Source organism: Panulirus ornatus, chromosome 33, assembly GCF_036320965.1.
Source record: "Panulirus ornatus isolate Po-2019 chromosome 33, ASM3632096v1, whole genome shotgun sequence".
In the NCBI taxonomy this organism is placed as follows: domain Eukaryota; kingdom Metazoa; phylum Arthropoda; class Malacostraca; order Decapoda; family Palinuridae; genus Panulirus; species Panulirus ornatus.
This window is the reverse complement of record NC_092256.1, coordinates 18917788-18931484: the sequence shown is the minus strand read 5'-3', so window position 1 is coordinate 18931484 and position 13697 is coordinate 18917788. Positions and strand designations below refer to the sequence as shown.

The 13697-nt window shown below is 39.6% G+C and overlaps 1 protein-coding gene across 12 annotated transcripts in view; it reads left to right on the top strand.

The window, feature by feature from the left end:
* ZnT63C (zinc transporter 63C) overlaps positions 1–13697 on the top strand; it is a 143137-nt gene that overhangs the window by 103888 nt on the left and 25552 nt on the right. For 9 of the 12 annotated variants that reach the window (XR_011715098.1, XR_011715099.1, XM_071681805.1 and 6 more), the window contains 2 exons: positions 5254–5419; positions 11918–12101. Coding sequence is in view for 10 of the 12 variants with exons in the window: in XM_071681805.1 (XP_071537906.1) it covers positions 11925–12101 (177 nt within the window). In the remaining 2 variants the exon portion in view is untranslated. Of the gene's footprint in view, positions 1–5253; positions 5420–9170; positions 9405–11917; positions 12102–13697 lie in introns of those variants that run through there. The other 3 variants (XM_071681810.1, XM_071681800.1, XM_071681804.1) reach the window with 2 other exon arrangements.

The following is a 13697-nucleotide window of genomic DNA, read 5'->3' as shown; positions in this document are numbered from 1 at the left end:
TTAGATCGATGGCCTGTTCATAAGTCAATATTTACCCTCGGAAGTTTAAACTCGGTCTGCGTCATTAGGACCTTCAAGAAGCCTGTTCGCAGTTGAAGGACAGTTAAAGACGGCATTGATTATAATTGCCATTGATATGGTTATTAAAAGAAGTTTTAAGCAGTAGTTCTGTTATTGGTATATTGACCATTTAAACTTTTGATAGGGATTTAGGTACAGATTCGTAATGGTAAAGTGGTGTTTGGTTGGGTTTTAAAGGATCTTGGAGGTCCAACTTTTCCTCTTTCCAAAATGAGATGGATTTGTGAGATCATGTAAGTACTTTAATTCTTATATACATTTTTTTATTGCACAGTATATGGCGTGTAAATTAACCATCACAGAGTAACTACAAAGATATGGAGTTTTGTGATACTGGGTGACTGTAGTAAGATTGTAGAGTAATATTGTAACTGAGTAGTATTAAAGTACTTAGTTACGGTGTCTGAGTAACAGCGGAAAAGCTTTGAACAAGCATTTCCGATTAACAGCAGACATTACGGTGGCTAACAGTAAAATAATAGTGTCTCAGGTTACCATCGACCAATTCTAATGACAGACCACTCTACTACGACCAGACACTTGTACTTCGGGCTTTATGTATACAAATTTAGTATGCTGTAACGAGTTTTTCTATGAATTAGATTTGATTCTTAAATGATGGGAGTTCGTACAGTGTGAAACCCCTTGAGTAAGACAATACGATTCTTTGGTGTGATAGCCTACCCTTCGAATACGATTCTTAGTGTGATAATTTAGCATTTGCGTGTGCCCTTTAATAGTTTGGTCAAAAGTCGAAGTGTCGTACTTTAGGGGCGTACTGTCGTGCTCAAGAGGTTAAGAACCTTCGAAGTCTTCCACTTTGATACAATTTCATATGTTCTCTACTGAAGAGAAAAGGGGCTCGCATCCATGTATTTCTTTTATTCTTGTAATCATGGATAGTGTACAGTCTCATGACCATTGCATGCAAACCTGTCGTTCGTGTTTGTAGGAGGTTTTTATCTGTAAGATGCACTGGATTATATAGGTTGGTATATATCCATGTAAACAATAACTAAGGAATTATTAAAATAACTCGCCTTTGCAGGTATATAACTCACCCGCCGTTTGGGCGTAGTGTGTTTTAAGCATAAAAAGTTAAGTTCTTGTCCATTTGCGCCAGGCAAATGTATATGTATACTGTTTCATTTGTGGTTAGGTTCCGAGGAACAGAGGATAGATAAGATTGCTGGCTGTATTGCATTATTATCGGAATCGTGGTGTTTGTTGACGGGTCAGCGGTCAGACATTAAGATATGCTTCTGATATTGAAAGCTGGAGACCATGGGAAATGAACAAAAAAAATAGCGTGAAAGGATATCCATAAAGTGTATTAGACCAGCGGGGATTTGGTGTTACACAGACAAATTAGTCACGTCCTCCAAGTGTCTGATGGAGTAGAAGAAGCAACACGACAGCATGGTCCGAGACCTGGCTGTAAAAGATCTCCAGTACCTTTGGAAGGAAAAATAAGGTCCCAGACCGAGGTGTGAGGGTAAAAGAACTCCGAAACCATCGTAAGGCATACCACACACAGTCCTTCACCCAAGGAGAGGAGGAGAAAGAATAAATGAAGCGAAATGCCGGTCCGCAAAGGGAGCAGAACTTAGCATAAGCCACCTGGTTTGGGTAGGGATGTGGGGCTGTAGTTGGGGAAGACATGGAAAGGTGTGGGATCGCGTGGGAGGTAATATTACAGTGGGAAAGATGGAAGAGACATGTGGAAGGGAAGAGATAGGTAATCAGTTATGGAAACAGGTAATTTAGCCGTTTGTATAGTAATAAAAACCAGTAACATCGATGGGGGATAAGAATATTTGAAAGATTTTTTGACGTGTTGACGGGTGCCCCCCTACATCTCTGCCGCACACACCGGGAAAACTCTTACGACGCCCGTGTCACCCTTAGTGGCCCTTCATCTGGCTTTTGATCTAGTGTCACGCAAGATGGAAGGCTCCCGAGTGATGCCTCGGTTTGGTGGCTTGGGCTTCGAAAGCACCACCGAAGAGTAGGGTAATAATGGAGCCGTGAGGAGTTAGTTAGAACCTAAGTATTTGGCTGAGAGCACACGGAAAGGCCAGGCTACAGAAAACCTGATGCTTTGGGACAAATTCTGTACTGGAAGACAGTACATGGAAATGACAGAGTTTGTAATGGACTTTGGCCAAGTGGATGAGGTCCGGTGGCGGAGGATAAGATCGTAGGGATGTGGCTGGGTGGACGAGGGCTGTGACGCAGGATTTAAGGCGACTGGTGGGACCTCATCCGCACAGGAGGCGTAACGTCCCCATCCTGTGCTGTAAGAAGCTGTTGATAAACCACCTTGGTTGCGTCATACTGGATACTCCAGTCCTTAGTGTAGGGCTCAGGGTCCGCCGCTCACTTCTGACACTGCTAAACCTTAATTTTATTTGCAAGGAATGATGACGACGTTGTTGATGCTGGTGTATTAGGGAAATAAGAATGTCAAATACATTTAAGTGGTTGTAGACGTGAATGTGATAAACGGAGTAGCTATTGTTCAATGAAGCGCGATCGGGATTTATCTTCCATATTCGTTTTAGTCGTGGTAGGTTTGGCTGGGACACGGATGGCTACCTACCCCGTTCACGCTGTTCATCCTTTTACCGAATGTTGCCGAGTAAAGCGCATAGAACGAAACCCAGTACATAAAAGAAAGAAAAGGGGCAAAATGTTATCTTTTATCTTATGCTGAAAAAAAAAATATAAGATCGTTCATTATCATCGCAGTTGTGTATTACAAACTATGTGAAAACGAAACATTTCCGTATCATATCAGGAAGAAGTGAAATTGTTCATTATCAGTTTTGTGAAAAACTAGTTTGTTTCATATGTAGTTAAGTATGCATGCTTGCAGATTTTTTCAGTAAAGCAAGGGAAAGAAGCCGTAATTGAAGATAAGCATCATTTTGTTAGTTCAAGGAACCATTACGATAGTGATGAAACCGCTGGAGGAATTGAGGTAATGGTGCTGGTTCAGTGATTTGAAAGTAGGTGCCCAGGTTCGTGGGGTGATGTACCCCTTCCTTCTCACTATGATTTTTTTTTTTTCTATTCGCCTTAATGTAAGGTGTCTGTCTTCTTTAAATTATCTAAACATCATCTATTTGCACTTGCGATCATTAACATCCCTATTACTCATTTTCGTGTGCGATTTCTGTATGTAGTCATTAATAGCCTTTTTGTTACATCCGTTTGTGGTAAGCTCACAATCGCTTTTAACATTGTGATTGTCTTTATCGGTGATAATTTACCTCAATTTCATCCTTTTTCCACGGTTTCGATAACCGATTTTATTAATGAACTCTACGTTGTTTTTGGCAGTTGTGATTTCCCTTTGTAATAATCTCACTGAAACTTAAACATGTAATATCTCTGTTTTATTATAAAATCTACCTTCATTTTTGCAAATTAACAAAATATCCCTTGTAATTATTTTTGTAACAGTGAACCTTACTGTCTTTTGAGCATTTGTGTTCTCCGTTCGTATGAGCCTCATGCCACTTCTCTCATTTGATTCGCTTGTGTGGTTTGTACAGCTGTGCTTTCGTGTAATTATTAGGATTTTCGTATATATATATATATATATATATATATATATATATATATATATATATATATATATATATATATATATATATATTACCTGGGACTTGATACGTAAGGATCAGTCTCTGCTTGACCTTGTTTATAAACAGGCACAAAGCATTTTACGAGCGGTGTCGTAACGACAGGAAATATTCCATAAGTAGGAAGTGTAAGATGATGATAGCGAGCTGTTTGGCCTTAACGAATGTATGGGTGGTATGCTAGAAACGTCCCATCTTATCTCGGGGCTATTAGGGTCAAGCGGAAGGTCATCATTGGAATCTGCGCGTATGGTGAAGGTTCCGGTGCTTATCTTCAGAAGGCCTACTACGCCTTGATGAGCAGACTTTTAAGGAGTGACGCACATCTGGTGAAAGCTTCTGCGTAGGACTATTTAGTCAAGGGAAAATGGCGTTGATTTCTGCTTGTTTATTCTTTTTTTTTCTCCCCTCCTCTGCTCTTTCGTTATTGTAATGATGCCGCGTCGTAGTTCTGCCCAATTCATTGTTAATAAACTCTATTCATTTATGTCAGTACTAGTAATATTAGTTATAAAATGTCAAATGATAGAATTAAGCGTTATTAACATTACCAGTAATGAATGCCTGTATGTGAATGCTAGTTATGAAGGCACTTGCATCATTTTGTTTGCACGTATATTTCATAGGCTAAATTATTTATCGGTATTATTTTCATTTTGTTAAATTTATTGACATTAATAGTGTGTTGGGTTTCATAAGATATGAATTATTAGTTTTGATAATAGCTTTTTGCATATATATAGGTCTAAATTTAACAATATTTCAAGATTTATACCTGATGTAATAACACCGTTAATAGTGGTAGAATATATATATATATATATATATATATATATATATATATATATATATATATATATATATATATATTTTTTTTTTTTTTTTATTTATTTTGCTTTGTCGCTGTCTCCCGCGTTAGCGAGGTAGCGCCAGGAAACAGACGAAAGAATGGCCCAACCCACCCACATACACATGTATATACATACACGTCCACGCACGCAAATATACATACCTATACATCTCAATGTATACATATATATACACACACAGACATATACATATATACACATGTACATAATTCATACTGTCTGCCTTTATTCATTCCCATCGCCACCTCGCCTCACGATTTGGGTTACATGAATACCGTGGTTTAGAAGAATGCTTCCAGTTCACTAGTGTGATATATCTCTTCTTACGAGCGTCATTTGTAACCAGTCTACACGAGATGAGAAAGACAGGCTTACAGAGGCCTAATTGACCCACGACTGGATTGTCTGGTAAATAAACAAAAAAGTGGGAGAGGTTTAACTTGACAAGAAAATGTAATTCCGCTCAGCAGTTTCAAGCTATCAATCAGAGCAGTTTTTTTTAAACTATCTATCGTTTCGAGGTTTGTGGTTTGTGGTTGCTTTTGAGACGCCACACGTGGAGATCAATTTTTTTAATGTGAAACGACAAATATATATTTCAAGGTGATTTGGATTTACTTTAATGAATGAAATGTTTCATTTTTTTTTTGCAGATTTTGCCGGGCTTGATGGAGGGTTGCTGCTGTTGACAAGTCACGGGGAAAAGACAAAAGACCGTATTTTGTAATAATAGAGTAAGCTACTCTCCCTGCGTAGTCGGTCGGAAGCGTCCTGGTCAAGCAGGGTTGGGCAGCTGTTCCAAGTCTTTCAGATATACAGGTAAGCTCACTAGGCCGGAAGATTAAACACCTATTTTTTGTATGTAACCGCTGATATATATATATATATATATATATATATATATATATATATATATATATATATATGTATATATATATTCTTTTTCTTTCAAACTATTCGCCATTTCCCGCATTAGCGAGGTAGCGTTAAGAACAGAGGACTGGGCCTTTGAGGGAATACCCTCACCTGGCCCAATTCTCTGTTCCTTCTTTTGGAAAATTAAAAAAAACGAGAGGGGAGGATTTCCAGCCCCCCGCTCCCTCCCCTTTTAGTCGCCTTCTACGACACGCAGGGAATACGTGGGAAGTATTCTTTCTCCCCTATCCCCAGGGATAATATATATATATATATATATATATATATATATATATATATATATATATATATATATATATATTATATATATATATATATATATATATATATATATATATATATATATATATATATATATATATATTATCCCTGGGGATAGGGGAGAAAGAATACTTCACACGTATTCCCTGCGTGTCGTAAAAGGCGACTAAAAGGGAGGGGAGCGGGGGGCTGGAAATCCTCCCCTCGCATTTTCGATTTTCCAAAGGAAGGAACAGAGAAGGGGGCCAAGCGGGGATTTCCCTCAAAGGCTCAGTCCTCTGTTCCTAAAGCTACCTCGCTACCGCGGGAAATGGCGAATAGTATGAAAAATATATATATATATATATATATATATATATATATATATATAGGGGATAGGGGAGAAAGAATACTTCCCACGTATTCCCTGCGTGTCGCAGAAGGCGACTAAAAGGGGAGGGAGCGGGGGGCTGGAAATCCTCCCCTCTCAATTTTTTTAATTTTCCAAAAGAAGGAACAGAGAAGGGGGTCAGGTGAGGATATTCCCTCAATTGCCCAGTTCTCTGTTCTTAACGCTACCTCGCTAATGCGGGAAATGGCGAATAGTTTGAAAAAAAAAAAAAAATATATATATATATATATATATATATATATATATATATATATATATATATATGGGCTTGATTGGTGTCTGTATGTGCTGAAACGCAGTGGATTATCGCTCATTGCGTTTTACATGGTACCAGTCAGTAGGATGGACGACTCTCGCTGTCGGAATCATCTTCCGCCACCTTAACCTAACCTGGCATATAAGCTTGAAACTAAAATTGTGGAAAAGTTTGCTGTTCAGAATAACATTACAAAATTCGTTCATATTTGTGCGGTAAATTATAGATAAAGATTATTAGGAAGATAGAACTCCATTGGAGTCATTTGTAACGGTAGAGAACGCTAGCTCTTTGATAGTTTATATGCCATTACCATAGAACGTCCTCGGGGGGAGTTATGCCATGGTGCTCAAATTGGACGGCAACCGTAAGATGGTTAATTACGACTCTTACTTGTGAAATCATACGGCAGTTTGTACGTACATGCAGCTTATATGGATGGGTGATGCGTTTAACATGAGTTGGTTAGATTTCTATGATTTTAGCATGTGTTGTGATCCTCTGAATTGCGGAACTGGTAGTCAGACGATATAATACAGCAGTATACGTGTGAGCTTTGGTCTTCCCACCTTTTTTTTCGTATTAGATGGTGTATAAACTGCCTAAGCCATTTCGGAAGTGAACTTTAAGTAATAACCACAGATCGAAAGATCATTTGCAGTCTCAAGTTTTTAGAATATACCTGTCATCTTATACACTCTTACTGTGTACTGTATTTGATCCTTGTTCTGTTATTGCATTTAAGTACATGTGTATTGTAGTGCGTAAATAATGATTATTATTATTATTAGTAGTAGTAGTAGTAGTAGTATTCAGATTTGCTGCAGTTGTTGAATAATCCTTGAAAGTTCCAGCTTTTTCAGCCAGTTTCTTATGTGAAAGTGTGACACGTTTCTTGGCAGTCCAGGAACGTAGAGCCCACATAACAGCGTTGCCAGAAACGGATGTTAGGTTAGGGGGTAGAGAGAGGGAGAGGAGCGCTATTGGGGCTATACTTCTCGTGCACTGTTTTGATAAGATGTTTATGTGCGTGGAAGGGCATAATGGAGCAGAGTTTGTCCTTGTAAGGAGGCGAGGGCTCACTACGAAGTGAACAGTCTGTTTTGCCAGTACACCATTTGGGATTAGGAACATTAGGGTAAGTAAATTGTGGCCTGCTGGTATACTTGAGAAAAGGATTATAAATGTAATGTGTAGCCTGTTAAGTGTGCCTCTTGGGGAAAGGATGTAAGTAGTGTGTGTAGCCTGGTGATATATTTGGGGAAATGGTGGTGTAAAGTGTTGGTAAAGTGTAGCAGACTTTGTGAAATGAATTTGTTTCGTTGCACTCATGTTCTCCACACTAGAATGTTGTTTTGGGATAACAGCATTTTCAAGGCAGACAAAATTATCAGGATGGAGCATGTGCCAAAGTCCGCACTGTCTCGTGTCAAGAATCAAAACTTTTGGCAACGGTTGAAGTCATTTGAAAGTTTCAAAGAGACCTTACCCTCTAAAGCGCAGGTTGGTGTAATGGATCTGTATATGCCCATGAAAAGGCGCGGATGATGTGTTCTCAATGTACACTCGGGAAATTATTTCTAACTGCAACGGTCTACTACGAAAACTGCAGAACTGTTGAAGTAATCGGAACACAGATACGGTTTAAACATCTGGGACCTGAGACTGTTCACTGCTCTCCTTACAAGAGAAAGAAGATTGGTTCCGCTAGTGGAACATTTTGAGAATGAACTGCATATTTATCTGTGAAATGTACAGTGATGTGCCAGGGTGTAGTTGGACCTTAGTCCTTGGAGACTCCAGAATCGACGTATATGGGGCCCTTAAGCACAACCCTTGGGTATGAGGGCGTTGCCTTTGATATCAAGCTTAAGTTTCAGGTCAAAGTTCACGACAGCATCCCTATGGGTCATCCCACCGTGCTCAGGGGTCGAACCGTTGTGCTAAAGATCGTACGTACTGTGGGTCACGACTGAAAGTAAGGATGTGTGGAGCAACTTGAGCACGCAACTTCCCAAAACAAGTGGGAAGATGGTCTATATGAATTGGAAGAGAGTCGAAACTGGCAGTAATAATGAACGAACGATAATATGCTGGCTGCGGATGAACAGAAGATAGTCTAAGGGATAGAAAGGCTGAGAACGGATACGCTTAGAGAACAAGCAAAAATTATTGTAAGGAGGCCGTAGCTGCTAGGGGAGCTTCAACAAAGGTGAATAGACTTGTACTTGAGTCATTACCGAGAGGAGAAAAACGATAAGCAAGTGAGCTGGTGCCAAACTACCGAAGAGAAGTTATAGCAATCACTTGTTACATGCGGAAACGAATCTTACGTAGAGACTACATTCCTTAAACCTTGGGAGAAAGAGAAAAAAGTAATGTCCTTATCTGCCAACGTTACCTGACAGAATTATATAGTCGTCTCGAGGGTGCAGTACCTCTCCTGCTGAGCTAAAAGGGTAGGACTATAAATATTCAGGTGATGGAGTGGTTGTGTATGAGATTGTTTGTATGTACGACCATCTATCTGTATGTATATATAATATATATCTATATATGATATATATTTATAAATGTGTGTATATACCAGCGTGTTTGGTTTGAGTGGGAAGGAGTGCCTGTCGGACCACAGGTAGTGGTGGTGGTGTAAGCAACTCGAGGTGCCGGGTGCAACATTGACCACGGCGCGGACACATATAACAGCGAGGAGGCTCTTGCCACACATTATTCCTTGTCCTGCGCTCGACCTCAACACTACTCAGCTTCTCAGTCCTAACTCCTCCTTCGCTCCTCATTCGTGGATTGTGTCTGTTCAAGTGCCTGGGTCAGATTTATTGTTAATCCAGCTTCGAATTGTTTTTCAAGCGTTTTAAATTTTTTTATTTAGACAAAAGTGCCTTATTAAATTTGTGTGTACGAGAACAGTGGTGAACTTCAAACTCTTCCAAACGTTTTCCAAGGTGAGCTCGTATTACTACTTGTCTGTGTTGTAAGTAATTACTGATAAGGATTCATCATACGTCAGGCAGACGAGTACGTCTGAAACCATCAATTTGCTAGTTCATGTTTTCCGGGAATCTGCTCCTGTACTTAAAAAGTTCTTAATTTGGGCTTCTTTATAATCATTGAGGCTGTCGCCTAAAAGCTCGAAGCATCACAGTTATTGGTCTGTTATATTGTCTTTGTAACGGGCTCTCCGTTACTGAAAAGGACTTACCCTCGCTGACACAGGGGTAAAGTTAGTCAGCACTGCTCTACGGGTATGTTGCTGTGTATGATTTAGTGGCAGTATCGTGTGTCCGAAAATGTCACTGTTGTAGGTATTGGAGGGCAAGATATATCGGGTAAGGCGACACCCACCACATTTCATCCCACACAGCCACTGGTTTACTCCTCGGTCCTTCACACAGCCAGGGTCCACGTAACTTGACATTTTGGACAGGACATGTGGCTCCCATGTACAGGATGTCCATGCTTCCTCCGGGGTCGATAGGTCACTGTAGCATGTAGCATCCCCGATGCTGTGACCCCCGTAAAGACCACCTGACCCATTTAAGATACAGAGGGAAATTCGAGCGACGGGAGCTGGGTTAGAAATTAAACCGAGCATGATTCACACCAGGAAAGTATAGTCGCTCTTGTGATGAATTCAGAGAATACGAAGTACTGTAATGTGAGCACGAAAACGGTGTCGTTTGGGCCGTCAGAGGCTGAGTTGGGCTGTGGCGAGTAATCTAATGTGCATGATATATATATATATATATATATATATATATATATATATATATATATATATATATATATATATAAAAGCCATTTCTCGCTTTAGCAAGGTAGTCAAAACAGATGACTGATCCTCTGAGGGAAAAATCGTCACTTGGCCCGCGTATCTTGTCCTCTTGGAAAAGTAAAACAAGGGGAGGATTTCCAGCCCTCCACCCCCACTCCCAATATATATACTAGTTTTTGAGTGCCATCACCATAGCTCTTTATCTGGTAAATACTAAAAACCCGCCCAATGTGAATGGTTTTAGATGAGCCTTCATTTTGTATTATATCGGTATATCTTTTTTTTGGTAACAGAATACACATTAGATTTTCTGTGAATTTGTAGATTTACTTAATACATACATATTTTAGTGTGACAGGTCGGTGCCTCTGTCATAAAAAAAATATCTTTAGTCCTTAAAACTGCGTTCTTGTGTTTTTCTGCGTCTGCCAGTTTAAGGTATCGTGAGGTTGGGGATAAGTGTGCTTTGAAATATCTGTACTCGCATTAGGGTGCGGTGTTACGTGTTGATACCAGATATTGTGGTTTGTTATCCGTTCTGCTATCTTTGGTTATGGTATTCACTTTGTATTTACATGGGTTGTTTTATGGTGTTTACTAAAGTGTCAGTCTCGCACGGCTGTTGATCTGGTCGACCACCGATAAAGAACGGCCATCTTATCATAATCTGTTTTCATACATCACCAGAAGCGCAAATTGATACAATTCTGTCGCATTCCCCACTGTGATCAGTATGGAAGCTGTGGAGCTAGCTCATGGTGTGAATTTTTATATTGAAGGCTCCAATCCAGGACAAACGTCTGCATGAAGCCCGGGCCGCAAGTGAAATGTCGAGAAGTTAATGAAGGGGGGAAAAGGAGACACAACGGAAAGTAATGGTTTTTGGAGGAAGTGAAAAACATGTCTCTAAAATGTGCCAGGTCATAGTTATTGTGAGAAAGTAGGAGAGGCTGATCCATCAAAAACCATGGAAATAGATCCGCCAGAGAGGAAGCTAGATATGAGGGAGCAGAGTGAGGGAGGGGAGCTTAGAGATGACACCTCAGTGCCATTCCCAGTCAAAAGCTTTAGATATGCTAAAGACAACTACATCGAATTTACCAACATTTTTCATGATTAAAAAGTATCTTCAGTGGCCCTTACCTTACGGAAGCCATAGTGATGTCTCAGAATATGGGATTGAGGAGGGATTCAGAGACTTTGGAAATGGTAAATATCAAGGCATCAGGACCATAGTTTGAGGGGTTAGAACGATCACCCTTACTAGAGTTGGGATGTACCAACGCATCCTTCCAAGAAGGAAAAGTTAAGGTTTTAAACAGAAATGGAATAGATGAGCAAGCACAGACATGGATTAGTATAACTGGTTCAGTAGAATTCGACAGGCACAACGTAATGAATGAGTTTGGTCGAGAGAGAGAGAGAGAGAGAGAGAGAGAGAGAGAGAGAGAGAGAGAGAGAGAGAAGGATGAACAATTCTCTTGATTATTGTAGCTTACCCCCCTTTAGCCTTGCATTTGTTCGATGTGTAGATTTTACGTGTGTGTCATTTTAGGCGTTACCTGTGACAATATATGTTAAGATATTTGATAGTTTGAAATTCAGCGTTACAATGTATTTTTTTTTCCATTCAGGATTATTGGCTTTTTCCTTTTATTTTCAGTGTTCTACTTTCTTTTACAGGGGAAAAATGGGTCGGTACACAGGCAAGAAATGTCGACTACTGACTATGTTCGTCATGACTGCCACTTTCTTCCTTGTGGAGCTAATAGTTGGTTATATCACCAACTCCATGGCATTAGTGGCCGACAGTTTTCACATGCTGAGTGATGTCCTCGCTCTTGTTATAGCCTTCCTCAGTGTCAAGGTACGTACCTCCTACCTGATCCTTTTTGTTGTCTATAACTTAAGACAATGCCCTCTTTAAAGGAAAATAGGAGTAGACTACATTGTGTTAACTTTGTTGATTAGAAAAATTTAACATGTGATGAAAACCATCAGAATCGTTAAATTTTTATCTTTTCCACCAGCATCAACCATTTCCAAAAATGATAAATTTCCCGGGTTGATTGTTTTTATTTATTATTTATTTGTTTTGCTTTGTCGCAGACTCCTGCGTTAGCGAGGTAGCGCAAGGAAACAGACGAAAGAATGGCCCAACCCACCCACATACACATGTATATACATACACGTCCACACACGCAAATATACATACCTATACAACTCAATGTATACATATATATACACACAGACATATACATTATACACATGTACATAATTCATACTGTCTGCCTTTATTCATTCCCATCGCCACCTCGCCACACATGGAGTAACAACCCCCTCCTCCCTCATGTGAGAGAGGTTGCGCTAGACAATAAAGGCCCCATTCGTTCACACTCAGTCTCTAGCTGTCATGTAATAATGCACCGAAACCACGGCTCCCTTTCCACATCCAGGCCTCGCAGAACTTTCCATGGTTTACCCCAAATTCTTCACATGCCCTAGTTCAATCCATTGACAGCACGTCGACCCCGGTATACCACATCGTTCCAATTCACTCTATTCCTTGCACCCCTTTCACCCTCCTGTATGTTCAGGATTGTTTTTATATGTATATATTTATAAATGCACATATAAACATACACACTTGACTGTAGTTTCCCACATTTCTCGAAATAGTGCCAAAAATAGACAAAGAAGAGCTGCTTTCACTCCCATCCATTATCTAGCTGTCCTGTACATTGTATATGAATAATGGAAGACTGAAACGTCACGTTTCAATCTCGAGCATTATTTACTGACATTGTAATGGAATGAAATTGGAGGCAACCATGGATCCGTGAGATGCCATACCATGCCCAGTAACAAGAACCTTTGTAGTTTTAACTGTAGATTTAAACAGTGGGAAGGACTGAACAAAGGTCTATGTTGTAGGAATCCTCCTCTGCAAGTAGAACATAAAAAGAATACCTGGAAAAGAGTACATAGCTTGTTTGGTCACAGATCTCTTTATGTTTGATGCAATAAGGTTTGTGATGATAGTGGGATTCTTGAAGATTATGAAATTCAAGAATGTGGAATAGTTATTAGGAACAGCCGAGCGACAAAGCTGAAAGTGAGTGGTATGTTTGCAAATGTCATATAGAAATGATAGGTGTAATAGAAAAGATAAGTGTATATTGTATTTAAACATAATAATTCTAGCCCATCATGATGCAGATGGTTTAACATTATGCCAGGCATCCTTTCTACATTCATGGAATGAGACATAGAACTAGGAACTTTCTCCTTACAAGGTACTGCCTTGTTTATGGAGCAGTATCTTAATTTTTGGTGTTATTAATGTATAGTTATTTTTTATTTATTCTAGTGTTCATCATTCACTAAGAAAGTTGGAAACTAAAGACTTAAAATTTTCAAAATTTGTGTGCTGTGGGCAGGTTTCAATTCATGGGAGTCATAA